Genomic DNA, 15,294 nt, shown 5'->3' with positions numbered 1-15,294 from the left:
CCCTGTATTGCAATAATTTGACTTGTACTGAGAAGATGATAAAGCAGTTAGTGGATAATGTTTATGAAGATTCTCAGTCATCCAGGTCATGGTTATCCCAAAGGTACTTTTTCAAAAGGCAACTGGACTTTGGTTTTCCTTGAAGATGTTTTGTTCTGAACTGAAAAAGCTTCTTGGATGAGAAGTGAAATGTTTGGGTCTAGTGGATAATGTTAATCATGGAACAACAAATACAACTTCAGTTTTCTATTCAGTAATGAAGTTCAGTGATGGTTGGAAGTTTGTTTTCTTTTGAACTGAATTGTTATGAATTGGTCACCTTAAATTATCCTGTGGACTTCTTCAGGAGGGTTGAAACTTGGAAAAGAAAGCTAAAAACAAGATCTCGAAAACCAGATTGTTACAGCAAATGCAAATTTAAGGAACCAACTTCAAAAATAGCTTCCTCCTTATTGTAATTTGTGAAGTTTATTCCAAAAGAATTCAAAAGGCACAAAAAGGCTCTTAAGGTAGAACTAGGGAATAATATCTCCCTTGTCCTCACCTTTCACTAACTTGGGCTACTTCTCAGAAAGGGCAGTATAAAAGCATGACATGTTTATTGCTGTGAAAATATTCGAAAATATTGTTCCCTTCCCCAGAGAATTCTGGAATAGGTTTTACTTTTATAATGAAAGTTTAGATCTTAGAGATCTCACTGTAGGTCATAGGGATTGTTGACAGAAACCAAAACAGTTACCCAATATAAATGTGTGTACAGGCAAGCTCTTACTTGTGATTTTTGGGTTGTCACCTTAGCTTTTCTTACTATCTTCATTATGATTGCACTTATCTGAAAATAAGAATTAAGGCTGAAAGGAAGTGTAATTGGATCCAAACATTGCATCAATATGACAGACAACAGGGGAAGAGAGAGTTCAGATCTATGGGATCTGTTTGGCTTTCTTTTTAATTGAAATCCTTCAGCATAAAATCTTTCCTTCAGGAAAGGAAGCTACACTGAATTCTCCTACTATAGAAAAAAACTACTCTGGACTTACTTGTTTCCCCTACTGCAACTTTTGTAATTTCAGCAATATCATTTTGGGATGGGCTCATTCTGCTGTTACTATGGTAAATAATTGGATGTCAGAAATTATTGACTTCTTTTAACTCAGTCAGTTGTCTACCAGTAAATATCCCTTTGGCCTATTCCAGATATTCAGAAAGGATTTTGAATTGTGAAGCTTTAAAAAACGCAATAATAATACATGCACTTGGACTTTAGTGAAACTTGCTAAAGTTAGAAATAGCTTACATACAACCCATTCTCAAACCAAAGCAGTGGGACTTATTGGCCTCGTTGATGGGTAGACAACCATCAATCTAGAGTAGACAATGGTCTAGAACTGTGATGGCAGACCTATGGCACGCGTGCCAGAGGTGGCACGCAGAGCCCTCTCTGTGGGCACACGAGCCGTTGCCCCAGCTCAGCTCCACCACGCATTTGTGCATGTGCCTCTCACCGGCCAACTGGTCTTCGGGTCTCTGCTGTGCATGTGTAGGGTGGAGCACTCAGTGTTGAAAAGTTTAGCCATCACTGGTCTAGAACAACAGAATTGTCATTCAGCAACATCTGAAGAGCAATGCATTCTACACTGATTTTTTAAAATTTTAATATTTATTATTCTCTGTTTTTTCAGTAGCAAATTTAAGTCACTGCTTCATTAACTACAGGTAGGCCTCAATTTAAAACCGTTTATTTAGTGACCGTTCAAAGTTACAATGGCACTGAAAAAAGTGACTTATGACTGTTTTTCACACTTACAACCGTTGCAGTATCCTCACGGTCACATGATCAAAATTCAGGTGCTTGGCAACTGACCCTTATTTATGACGGTTGCAATGTCCTGGTGTCACGTGATCAGCTTTTGTGACTTTCTGACAAGCAGAGTCAATGGGGCAAGCCAAATTCACTTTAGCAACCATGTTACTAAATTAACAACCTCAGTGATTCATTTAAAAACTGGCAAGAAAGGACATAAAATGGGACAAAATTCACTTAAAAGCTGTCTCGCTTAACAAGAGAAAATTGGGGCTCAGTTGTGGTTGTAAGTTGAGGACTGCCTGTAAAGCGGAACTTCAAGTGTCTGAGTTGTACATTGAACAACAACTCGATCATCCTGAAACTCTTGGACCAGACGCCTTTGAGAGACAACTTCCACTTGTTAGTTTTTGAATACAGGTAGTCCTCAAATTACGACCACAACTGAGCCCAAAATTTCTGTTGTTAAGCGAGACATTTGTTTAGTGAGTTTTGCCCCATTTTACGACCTTCCTTGCCACAGTTGTTAAGTGAATCTCAGCAATTGTTAAATTAGTAATATGGTTGTTAAGTGAACCTGGCTTTCACTTGTCAGAAGGTCGCAAAAGGAGGTTACATGACCCCTGGGATACAGCAAGCCATAAATATGAGCCAGTTGCCAAGCATCTGAATTTTGATCACATGATCATGGGGAGGCTTCAAAGGTAACTGAAAAACGATCATGTTACTTTTTTCAGTGCCATTGTAACTTTGAGCAGTCACTAAATGAATTGTTGTAAGTCGAGGACTACCTGTAATACTTGCCCTGCAAATTACTGAAATTGCCATCTTCCCAACCATTCTCCAAACCATTTTTTTTAGCTCTCTGATAAGTTGTGCGTCTTGAAATATATTTGATAAGTTCGTTGGTATCTGCTTCCATGTTGAAGACTAGATTAGGGCTCTAATCAGGAGTTCCTTAATTCAACCATAGTTCAAATTATTTTCCTGTGACCCACATGTAAAAAATAAAAAAAACTCACAATGACAAATAGATATTTAAATGCATAAGCAGTGAGCATAATTTAGCCTTTTTTGGTGGATAAAACTTAGGAAACTTATTTTGTCACCCTGCCAATTCTAACAGCTTTTTCAGTTCCAACTCTAAGATTTGGAAATTTAAAATCAAACTCTGAGAGAAAAGTCAGGAGAATAGAAAGCGAAAGACAAATTCGTCAGTAAGTTACTGTATATAAGATAAGGTGAAAGGGTTTATTCTGTTGTTGTTTTTCTGGGCCAGCTTCCATTGGTGTGGCTTTGTTGCAACACAGAGTAGTTTGTGACACTGGTGGGAGTATTAAGCATGGCATGGCATGGATTCCTCTGTAATTAACTTGTGGGTTTTCTTTAAAGCAGCCTCGTTACTGTCAGAATTAGGAAATAAAGTTAAATGTTCTGCCTACAGATCCTAACTCTAAGATAGTTTTACGGATGTTTATTGGGATGTTCTCTCATGTTTAACTGGTAGCACCTGTCCTCTGGGCAGGATAAGTTACCTGCACCAAAGGAATTCAAATTGAATTTTGCAGTCTATAAATATCACTGGGGAAAAAAGTAAAAATATACGCACAGATACATATTTACACAATTCATTCTACTTCTGATCTCCCTGGATTTTGTCCTTTTCAAATTTAAGGATTCTATACTCTGTCCTCAGCTTACAACCATTCATTTAGTAACCGTTTGAAGTTACAACAATGCTGAAAAAAAAGGTGACGTGACGGTTTTTCACACTGACTCATATTTATGACTGTTGCAGTGTCCCGGGGTCATGTGATCACCTTTTGTGACCTTCTGACAAGCAAAGTCAATGGGGGGAGCGAGTTCCACTTAACAGCTGCCTTAGTAATTTTAACAACTGCAGTAATTCACTTAACAACAGAGGCAAGAAAGGTAATAGAATCGGGCAACGTTCAGTTAAGATCTGTCTTGCTTAGCAGCAGAAATTTTGGGCTCAATCGTGGTTGTAAGTCGAGGATGACCTGTATTTGTTGCATTTTTATTAGCTGCCATAATAAAAGGATGATTTCATACTAAAGAAAGAAAACAAGCCTTTGAATCTCTTATCAGCCAGCGAGTCGGGTATTTTAAGTGGTAGCCTACACCCCTGTTCCTCCTATGGCTATCTCTCTGAACCTCTGATTATATCTGAAATCAGGCCTCCCATTTGGAGATTTATGAGTGAAAGTCCAATCCACCAAAAGGATTTATGGATCTACTTAGACAATAAGCTTTCAGGGTTTACCTTAATTGCATTTTTCTCAATTCCAAGAAACAGGTTTATCAGCTGGTCATATTATGCTGTCTTCTAGCTGGCCAGGCCTGAAGTTGTACAACAGGTAAAGGCTAATAAACAACAAGCGTATAAAGGTCAAATCCATACCCAACAGAGTACCTGAAATTCACTGGTGAAATAGCTTGATTTGGCTCTATAATTTGTGGACAAAACTTTCAGGAAGACCTATACCAGCTAATTAGCAGAGAGATACACGGCCCCTGCTTGTCTTAAGTATGACAAATTGGATATTGTGAAAGATCTTGGGATTAATTTGTAACATAAGGAATCATCAACTATTTTACACAATAAATGCATAACGCCATCTGATTAAGCAAGTTTTAGGGTCCTAAGAGGAACTTTTTCTGATTCCTGCTCAGGATTATAGTATACAGATAGTCCTTGACTTATGACAAAATTTCTGTTGTGAGACAGTGGTTAAGTGAGTTTTGCCCCATTTTATGACCTTCCTTGCCACAGTTGTTAAACGAATCCCTGCGGTTGTTAAGATAGTAACATGGTTGTTAAGTGAATCCGGCTTCCCCATTGACTTTGCCTGTCAGAAGATCACAAAATGGGATCACATAACACCCCCAGGACACGGCAACCATCATAAATATGAGTCTGTTGCCAAGCGTCTGAATTTTGATCGCGTGATCATGAGGATGCAGCAACGGTCATAAATATGAAAAACAGTCACAAGTCATTTTTTCAGTGCTGTTGTAACTTTGAACAGTCACTAAATGAACTGTTGTAAGTCAAGGGCTACCTTTATAGCCACATTTGAAGAAGAAAGGTTAGTCATCGATAGGGGTTTTTGTGGGAGGGGATTTTGCAGTTCTCGGGATTTGGTAGACTCCTGAGTCTGAGGTAGTGTGGATTTGTGGAAGTTAAATTTTAGAAAAGTAAAACGTTATTTCAAGAAGGCAGCACATAAGTTTGCAAATCAGTTCTCTGGCCTTTTGTGAACTACAGTAGAAGAGTTGGTGAACTGAATATTTTCAATGTCTGGAACCAAATATGCCTGATACAAGAAGGTACTTTTGGTTTCCTTGTGGACAAATCAAATGGGAAAAGAACACTTAAGTCCAATTTCATGGATTGCGAAGTATGTATAGGTGGTCCCTGTCTTATGGTCACATTTGGGACTGGAATTTCAGTCACTAAACGATGCAGCCATTAATCGAGTCCTATGTGACCAGACTCAATGTTGTGACCATTTTTACCACATCCATTAAGCAATTTGTGGGGTCTTTTAAGTGAAACACTTAAGCAAATCCAGTTTTCCCAATTGACTTTGCTCATCGGGAGCTGGCTGGAAAGTTTGCAACTCGCAATCATGTGGCCCTGTGCTGTAACTGTCCTAAGTGTGAGCCGATTGCCAAACATCTGTGATCACGTAATTGCGGGAGTGGTGTGACAGTCATAACTTTGAGGATGGGTCGTAAATTGCTTTTTCAAAGGCTGTTGTAATTTCAAAATATTGTTAAACCAAGAGTCGTTAGTTGAGGACTCCCTGTATTTGAAAAACATTTCAGGAGGATTCTTTCAGCACATTTTTTTTCTCTAGAAATCATTGCTGCAATGTGATATTTGTTCTATGATTCACTTTCTTAGTGACTAGACAGGATTGCATTATCCAGATTCTGGAACAAATGTTAAATAGTTTGGCTGGTTGAAATACCAGACCAATCCCTATATTAAAAATGCTTTGTACAGATAAAATCCCAAAGATTAATTTATATTTTCCACAACTGTAAAAAGTATAGCTTATCTTCTGAGAGTTTTCGGGTCAGTATTGTTCTTGATCCCCATACTAGATTAAAACAAACCACAGGGCTATCTCGCTCAACCTTCTACTTCTGGTGTCCTCTTTATATTTTAAGCCTGCATACAGAGAATATGAAAAACACCCTGAGAGTAGGTTTAATTGCCTTAGCAGATACTCAGGTAGTAAACCCTGTTGCAGATAAACTATTTCAGAAATTAGGAAAATGAATCCAACTTTTCGTCTTTTCCCCCCAAACAGAATCAAATTACCAGAATCAAAGCAAATGTGGATCAGGTGATTTAAGATGTGCTTAAAAGTCCCACAAGGGTTCTTGAGTGTTAATAAATTTGTTCTGGTAGCTGAGTTTTTAATCTAATTCAACTTTTGCCTTCTGTGGATCATAGCAATTGCTTCTCTGCTTGTGTGAAATCTCGGTTTTGATTGGTTACCTGTATGCATTAGCAAAGAGTTTTCCAAGTCTGATTTAACATCTCTATTAGTTAAACCCAGATGGCTAGCTGCACGAGAGCTCTTGGGATCGTGTCAGCAGAGTTAGAGTAAGGCAGAATACTGCAACAGGTCTGTGCATGTTGTAGATTCCTGCCCAACCAACTTGTTTGGTTGATATTGATGTTGTTATTGTTGAGCTACCATGGCACCAGGAGACAACACCTGTCTATCTGTATTCCCATCACTTGATCTTTCTCTTGAATGACAGAACAGCCTTAGCCAGAGAGACACTACATTATATGTTTTTTAAAATGAAATACCTTTGAGAATTCACATCGGTGGCTAGTACTTAGAATGTATTTCATGCTACCAACAGTATTCTTGATAAAATAGTAGAATGCAGGATGTATTGTATACTTTCTAATTAAAAATTACTCTAATAATTGTGGGTCAAATTCTGTAAATTCTTTACATGAATGAAAAATATGTTAACATCTGCTACTTAATCTTCCTACCAGCAGGAGTGTCTACATTAGCAGAGGGAATTTCATGACTCTCCTACTGGGGTCAGTGATGGGATTCAAATTTTTTTACTACTGGTTCTGTGGGTGTGGTTTGGTGGGCATGGCGTGGCTTGGTGGGCGTGGCTTGGTGGGCATGGCAGGGGAAGGATACTGTAAAATCTCCATTCCCACCCCACTCCAGGGAAAGGATACTGCAAAATCTCCATTCCCTCCCCACCCTACTAACCTGCTTTCCAGCTCCGTTCTCCTGTGCAGGGCAACCAAAGAAGACCCAGCCAATCAGCTGGGACTCGGGAGGCAGAGAATAGATTGGGGCAGGGCCAGTCAGAGGTGGTATTTGCCAGTTCTCCAAACTACTCAAAATTTCCACTACCGGTTCTCCAGAACTGGTCAGAACCTGCTGAATACCACCTCTGGCTGGGGTTCAACTACAACCTCCAGTTGCTCCAGCCAACATTGTCAATGTGAGAAATGACGGGAGTTCTCCATTCCCATCAAAGCAAATTCCTGCCAGGATTTATCTAGTGGATGTTTTTGCTGACATCTATAGCTTCTCTCAAATGGAGATCCAAAAGCTTGTTGAGAACAGCTAGAATTCTTAGTCTGCAAATTTCAATAAATAAACAACTCGGGGAAGTGGTCTGTGTGTTTTACTTATGCCTCCAAGTAGGGGGTGTGATTGAGTAGTATATAGAAAGTTGTTACTGGTTCCTTTTGTAAATTACCTTTTAGAAGAAAAAAGCATACTGGCAGTGTCAATTAAGTGTAAACATTGCAGGCCTTTGATGATACTTATCTTTCTCCATTGCATATGCATTTTAAAATGATCAAAATATAACCAACTTTACCAAATAATTTGGGCACTTTGATAGTTATCTGTCTGAAAGCTTAAAACATTCAAAAAGATCCAGAATAGCTTCACACATCTTTATACAATAATGAAGTTATTTCTTTGGTAATCTAAAGTAATCGGTCATTTGGGGTAAGCAGTCCAAAGATATGAAATTTAACTGTGGACTCCATTTGGTGTGATGACTTGGCAATCTAGATTTTTATATTTTAAATAAAGTAGTTAGTCAGAAGTACCTGAGGGAACTCCTGTGCCAGGCAGGAACTAAAATACATCAATAAATATGAAATATTTATATTAGGCCTGCCTACTTCAGAAACTTCCTCCTGCAGCTATTTTTAGACAACAAATATCCATAATCCTTTAACTACCTGAAGAAATCCCTGGGGCTTCAAACATATAGAGGTAGTACCCACTCCAAACTGCTGGTGAGGGCAGTGATATATTTGACCTGGATTCAGTTAATTAAATATGTGGCTCCAAGAACCAAATATGTTAATTTAGTGTGTATATATATTAACCAAATATATTATTTAGTGTGTATATACAGTGAGCTTGAAAAAATACCAGAAGGGGAATGGGATACAAAGCCAACGATCTGTAACAGCATTTTGGAGTGGAGCTGGGATAAATAAGCATGCATGTTTGTAAGAAGAATTCAGACTGCCTCTTTGGGAGTTCATTCTACTCCCTTTTTGATACTGTATTACTTCACATGGAGGAGATCTATGTGGTCACCAAGAGCTGACACTGATTTGATGGCACATAATAACTGAACAGACAGGAAGATCTACACACATTCATAACAATGTCTGAAAAGAGCCCTTGGATACAGAAGTTAGATGCCCAGAGCTTCTGTGTGACCCAGAAGAAAACAGGAATCCTTTTTGTTTACATAGAAGTTTATTTCCCAGTTATCAAATTATGGGAATTGGATGTTCAAGATCCCATTTCCCTTTCTTGTTCTGCCTTCTGAAACAGGCTTGGAGATATCCAACACAGCTTTTGCTTGTCAATAATGTTCAACAGGAAGACAGGAGAATAGCAGATATGAAATGGTATCTTGTACAGCTTAGCACAGCTCTAAATGTATAAGAGGAAATGATTTTTATTTTTATTTTTCAGAAATCCTCTCTGGGGGCGTCTATATTGGAAAGAACAAACAGCTTTGTCACGTGAACACAATTGATTGGGAAGACATCATCCGGGATCCAAAATTCCACGCAGTGGTCCATAACAACGGGGAGAAATGTGAGTACTGGCCACCTGTCCTCATCACCTCTCACTGGCCTTTCATTTATACAGGAGACTTTTAAGAGCAATGGCTTAGTTTTACCCAACCTATGGTGTTTTCCAGATATTTTAGAATGGCAACTCCTAAATTTAGATTAATGGCCACATTGTTGGTTAGAAATTTTGAGAGTTGCAGTACCAATATCGGTAAATCCTGAACTTATGACCATTTGGTCAGCAAAGTCTGGTTCATTAGCTAAAAAAAAGCATAGTAGAAGAAGAGGAACAGAAGGTTGGAGAATCAGAAATTAAAGAAGAAAGGGCTGTTTTATTTAAGGATATAAGTTTTATTTAAGTGACTTTGGGCCAGTCACTCACTCTCAGCCCAACCCACCTCAAAGGTTTGTTGTTGTGAGGAAATTAAGATGAGAAAGGAGGATGGCACTGAATGAAGAGAAGTTATGACTGGTCCTCAGAGTTCCAACCATCCCAGCACCTATGTAGTCACATGATCACAAGCTAAGTGTGTGGCAACCAATTTGCACTCACAACTGGTTGCATGGCCCCTTGATCATGTTTTAAAATTTTTAAATGAACCTTTTGTAGATTTTAAAGGGTTCAATCTAAAGTTCCAGAAGTGTAAGAACAGTCTGTTGGTAGATAAATCTTGCATGGTGACCCTGCTTTTAATCCATCAAGCTCATTATCTCTGTTGTGATGCTGTGCACCCCTCTCATGCAGGTACTCCATGCCATGAAAACTGCAATGGCCGCTGTTGGGGGCCTGGTCCTGAAGACTGTCAAAAATGTAAGCATTACAAAATATCTGACATAATTCCACTATTATCTTTAATTAAAAGTTGGGAGTCAGAATTTTTTAGCCTTTTCAGAGCTTTTTTTCTAGTAGCAGTGTAGTTCTGTCGTGAACTCTCCAATGAACAAATGGCGTTGAAGCCAGAAGCTTGAAATCATGATACATTGCGGCCTAGCCCCATTGTTGCTATAAACAGGAAAATTTCATTTCAAGGCAATTGCTTATAGGCTGTGCAAGGAATTTGAAAGCCGTGTTTCATGAAGCGTCTTAGCATAAGTGTTGGTCACTGCCCACAGTCAGTGAGATGGGTGGCTATACACATTTGATTAACAAATAAGTGGCATGTCTCTTCTTGAGGCAAGCATCTTAAAGCATCTGAAGATGACATTCAAAGCAGCCACATTATGTTTGCAGAGGATGGGACTACTTTAAAACTTCAGAAAGATGCTCCACTTCTGCTAAATCACTTTCAAATGCTTTGCTCAGCTCTGGTCCCTTATGGGGGGGAAAAAACTATACAAGCTTTGCCTCACTTGAACCACGGTTAAAGAAAATGGAAAAAGGACCAAATATTTGACAACTTCAACCCTCTTTTTATGGCTGAGTTACTATGGTGCAAAAAGGTTTCAAGAGGCTGCAAATAAACTAGGTCAGATCAATTAAAGGTAGAATCCGAATATTTGGGCAACAAAACAAAATGATTGTCTAAACATGCTATTAAAATAGTTTTTAGGTCTGAGACTTCCCAACCAACATGGGCAGTTGTAATGCTATTTGGGGATTCTGGGAGTTGTAGTCAAGCATTGATTGCATTAGAAAGTTGATTTTTCATCAGCAAAGTTGCCCATGTACAGATAGAAACAAAACCTGTTCTTCTGTTTCAGAATGGTTTACTGTGTAGAAAACTGTTACTTCCTTTAAATTATATATATTTTTCACTTGTGGAAAATGAATGCAAAATCATCCTTTAAAAAAAAAACACGAGCTGGAAATACAGCAAAGCTATTTTCCCATTCCCATTCATGGGAATTCAGTGTTGTTTAAACTTTGGGATTAGAGTTTGCTAAAGTTTGGTGTGAGCATCATATCAATGATAGCAATAGCAGTAGTACTTACACTTATATACTGCTTCACGGTGCTTTACAGCCCTCTCCAAGCAGTTTACAGAGTCAGCATATTGCCCCCAACAATCTGGGTCCTCATTTTATCCACCTTGGAAGGATGGAAGGCTGAGAATCTTGAGCCTGGTGAGATTCAAACTGCCGAACAGCTGGCAGTCAGCAGCCAGCAGAAGTAGCCTGCAGTACTGCATTCTAACTACTGCGCCACCACGGTTCTTAATATATGATATTATATATGATAACATCCCAAAGGTTTGCACTTGTCATTATTATTTAGAAAGGTTCTGTGTTAAATAATCAATATTAAATATGTTCATGTAGATACCCAAATCCTTAGATTGGAGAGAATGGGTGACGTTTAGAGGGCTACCAGGACATTGACCAGCATTTTTTTTTCTATCTCTACTTTAGTGACGAAGACCATCTGTGCTCCTCAGTGCAATGGACGCTGCTTTGGCCCCAACCCCAATGAATGCTGTCATGATGAGTGTGCAGGAGGCTGCACTGGGCCGCTCAAGACAAAATGCTTTGTACGTAACCAGGACTGGTTTCCGGGTTGACCTTCACAATTGCCATTACCTCATCTAACAACTCTGCCTCTTTTTCTCCATTAGGCCTAGTTTCCTTATTTCTACTCTTTTGCTAATACTTCCAAAACATCATACTGCCTCAATCCTACCACTTTCTTGTGATTTCTGGAGCTTTATTGCCAGAGTCTGCCAGCCAACACCATCCTCCTTCTTACTAAATCTTTGCATTGATATCTTTGTACAGTCTGGCCATTGCTAGTTCTTGAACCTTAAGGCCTTCTGTTTTCATCCCAGAACCAGTGTATCCTGCTTTTCCGCCTTTCCTGCATTCCTTCCCACATTTTCTGTTTCTGGTTTCCCTTGATCTACAATCTTTTGTGAGGTGCCAGGGAGAATTTGAAACCCTTGTTGTGCAATATTCAACCCAAATCTTGTCTCCTTTTAATTTGTTCAGGTTCTATTGTGTGCTATCAGGAAGGGTGGGGGGGGGGGCCTCCGTCTTTCATTAGGAGAAAAGTCTCTCAACCTGGGATGATGGGGACAAAGTCTATTTCATCATCTGATGACTTTCTTTCCGTCATTGCAGGCCTGCCGTCACTTCAATGACAGTGGAGCCTGTGAAACCCTCTGTCCTCAGCCAATGATCTACAACAGACTCACTTTTCAGCTGGAGCCCAATCCCGATGCTAAATATCAATATGGTGGTGTGTGTGTCAAAAATTGTCCACGTAAGTCCTAGGTCATGAATACAATGTTGTACTCACATGAAACAGAGATAGATGAATTCCTGAGGGCTTTTCCTTCTGCTCCATGACTGTTTACGTTCCCTTTTCAAAGATGTTCTATCTCCCCGCCTTTCTTTGATTCATAATATCTTACTCTCCAACTACCAATTTCTTACAACTTCATTTTTCCCACCCTTTGTTTTACCTTCTCACAGATAATTTTGTGGTGGATCGGACCTCCTGTGTCAGAACCTGTCCCAATGAAAAAATGGAAGTTGAAAAAAATGGCCAGAAGATCTGTCAGCTTTGTGAGGGACTCTGCCCAAAAGGTATGAATGGGAACAAGTACTTCTGACTCACAGACTTTATATGGGATTAGTAATGGATACAGACTTGAAAGTCTCACGCAAGTAGTTTGTTAATCTTAATGATGTTAATGCACAAAATTATTTTAATTTAACCATTAATAATTCAATTCCCTTTGAAAGATTTTCCAAAAACAACCCCAAATCATCTGCAAAAGGTCTTAACTTTTAAGTCCTTTTAAAAATCTTTATGCCCACAATCCTCAAATGAAACTTAAATTTGTCAGTAACTAAAACATCAAAGGTGCTTATTTTTTTAAAATCATCCCAGCATCTATTACTTTGAAATTGAGCAGGCTTCATCCTGCTTATTGGTCCAGGTGGAACCAAGTTTCTAAATTACTAATTGACCTCAGATATAATCTTCCAGTTGGTGTAACTTTAATTTTTGATTCTCCCAACTCAAATTATTTCCTGGGTGAAGAAGTAAAAAGAAAAACCACAATCTCAATGAACCCGAGTGAAGTTTGAAAAACTGAATATGTATATATGTATGTTTTATAGTTTTTGCATCATCTATTCTGTATGGGGTGGAGCTGTTAAGAATTATTTCAATGTTTGCATGTCAGCTTTAGCATCCAGCAATGAATGAAACACTATGCTTTATTCTATTGTACTAAATTAAGGGAAAAGCTGGGAGTGGGGGGAATGAAAGCCATCTACAATGGCCACTCTAGCAACTGATTTTACCACGGACGCTATCTATCATATATCAGCTATCCTATTCAATTACTCCAGATTTTCTGTATTCTGCACAGTAGTGGATTTTTAAGCTGTGCAGATGCAGATAGATAAACTCAACAAGATGTCCATAACAAAGTACATTTATTGGTTCATCAGGTATCCTCATAACTCACATTTGTGATGAAGTTCTTCTTTAATGACCAATCCTTTGCATATCTGCCTTGTAGTAAAAGATGGTTATCTCCTAACCCATCCCGTAGCGATAGAAAGCAACTGCCATGAGTTAGGAAGTTCAGGCAAAAGTGAGGAAAACTCCCCCAACCCATCGAGGGTCAATTTAGTGACCAATCAGGATTACAGATATGGTCATGTGATATGGACTACATTTCCTAGGATACCTTAACTACATTTACCATGATGCGTTCCCTTAAGGGGACAGCTCACAATTGCTACCTAACTATCCAATTCCCATACACTGGCTGGACAGCACACCAGATGCCCTTGGACGTACAGGGCTTGTGCATGACAAATTAGCTGCATATTATTTTAGTAAAAGTCAAGTGGATATATTGGGAATGCAAAAACAGACACTCTGAGACTTTATACCTTTATCCTTGGAAATATGCATGCTGATGATTGCAAAGGGTAAAATTGTATGACCCTAACTTGCAGCCAATCCAAAACCTGGGAGAGAACCCAGTTCCCCTAAACCTTTCCTTTTCCATTAACTTCATGGGAATATATGAAGTGGAAGGCTAAACTGGAGCCATTTACCGACTGATTGTTCAGCTCATACTTTATGTTTTTACAGCTTGTGAAGGGACTGGTATTGGAAGTAAATATCAGACAGTGGATTCCAGCAACATTCACCGATTTATAAACTGCACCAAAATCTTGGGCAATTTGGATTTTCTTATCACTGGTCTAGAAGGGTAAGTACATGTTTCTCTGTGTTATTTCAAAGATATCCTGTCTTTCTGCTATTCTAAACATAGCTATATTTGTTGAATGGGTCAGTCTTAGCTTGGGTTGTGTTCTCATATCTCTGGATCCTAGCAAATTGGAATGGAAATAGATATAGCACCTCTTTTATCCTTCTTCTTTGCTCTCCAGTTGCTACCATTTTTTTAAAGCGGGGGTCTCCAATCTTGGCAACTTTAAGACTTGTGGACTTCAACTCCCAGAATTCCCCAGCCAGCTTTGCTGGAATTCTGGGAGTTGAAGACCACAAATCTTAAAGTTGTCAAGGTTGGAGACCCCTGTTTTAAAGAATTTGGTAATTTCCTGGTAACAAGCATGAGGCTATCCTTGAACTTAGAGAATATAGAATAACAGAATTGGAAAGGACCTTGGAGATCTTCTAGTCCAATCACCTGCTCAAGCAGAAAACCCTATACCCATGATGGCTAACCTATGGCATGCGTGCCACAAGTGGCACGCAGAGCCATTTGTGTTGGCACGCGAGCCGCAGGCAAACTTACCTCACTGCGTGCACCTCACAACTGATTTTTTTGGGGTGGTGGTGGTTTGAGGCCTTTTTTCCCAGAGGCTTGGAAAAAGCCTCTGCAAGGCTTGTCAGGCCGAACTATAGGCCCGTTTCATCACTGTAATACCAGAAGTGACGAAACGGGTCTATAATTCGGCTTGGAAAGCCTTGCAGAGGCTTTTTCCAAGCCTCTGGGAGGCTGAAAAAGACCTCAAATCAGCTGAAAAATCAGCTGTGAGGCACAGTGCAGGTAACGGGGTTGGGGGGGATTGCGCACACATGCGCAGGGGGCGTGGGGAGGGGCGCACGCAATGCATTCTGGGTGCTGACGTGAGTTTTGGCACAGGAGCCCAAAAAGGTTAGCCACCACTGCCCTATACCATTTGAGACAAATGGCTGTCCAGTCTCTTTTTAAAAACCTCCAGTAATAAAGCCCCCACAACTTCTGGAGGCAATCCATTCCCCTGGTTGATTGCTCTCACTGTCAGGAAATTTCTCCTCAGTTGTAAGTTGGAACTTTCCATGATTAGTTTCTACCCAGTATTTGTTCTGCCTTCAGTGCTTTGGAGAACAGGTTCTCCTCTTCTTCTCTGTGGCAGCCCCTCAAATTTTGGAAGACTGCTA

At 39.5% G+C, this 15,294-nt stretch overlaps 1 protein-coding gene across 1 annotated transcript in view; it reads left to right on the top strand.

The window, feature by feature from the left end:
- The window catches only part of ERBB3 (erb-b2 receptor tyrosine kinase 3), a 97,044-nt gene that overhangs the window by 56,045 nt on the left and 25,705 nt on the right, over positions 1-15,294 (top strand). The window contains exons 4-9 of the mRNA XM_087956114.1: positions 8,839-8,964; positions 9,688-9,753; positions 11,292-11,410; positions 11,997-12,138; positions 12,351-12,464; positions 13,996-14,116. Of these exons, the coding sequence (XP_087812240.1) occupies positions 8,839-8,964; positions 9,688-9,753; positions 11,292-11,410; positions 11,997-12,138; positions 12,351-12,464; positions 13,996-14,116 (688 nt within the window). The remainder of the gene's footprint in view (positions 1-8,838; positions 8,965-9,687; positions 9,754-11,291; positions 11,411-11,996; positions 12,139-12,350; positions 12,465-13,995; positions 14,117-15,294) is intronic.

The sequence above is a fragment of the Notechis scutatus genome, chromosome 2, assembly GCF_049901735.1.
Source record: "Notechis scutatus isolate UNSWTSFEM ecotype Mainland chromosome 2, rNotScu1.2, whole genome shotgun sequence".
NCBI classification, from domain to species: domain Eukaryota; kingdom Metazoa; phylum Chordata; class Lepidosauria; order Squamata; family Elapidae; genus Notechis; species Notechis scutatus.
This window is presented reverse-complemented; position numbering and strand designations above follow the sequence as displayed.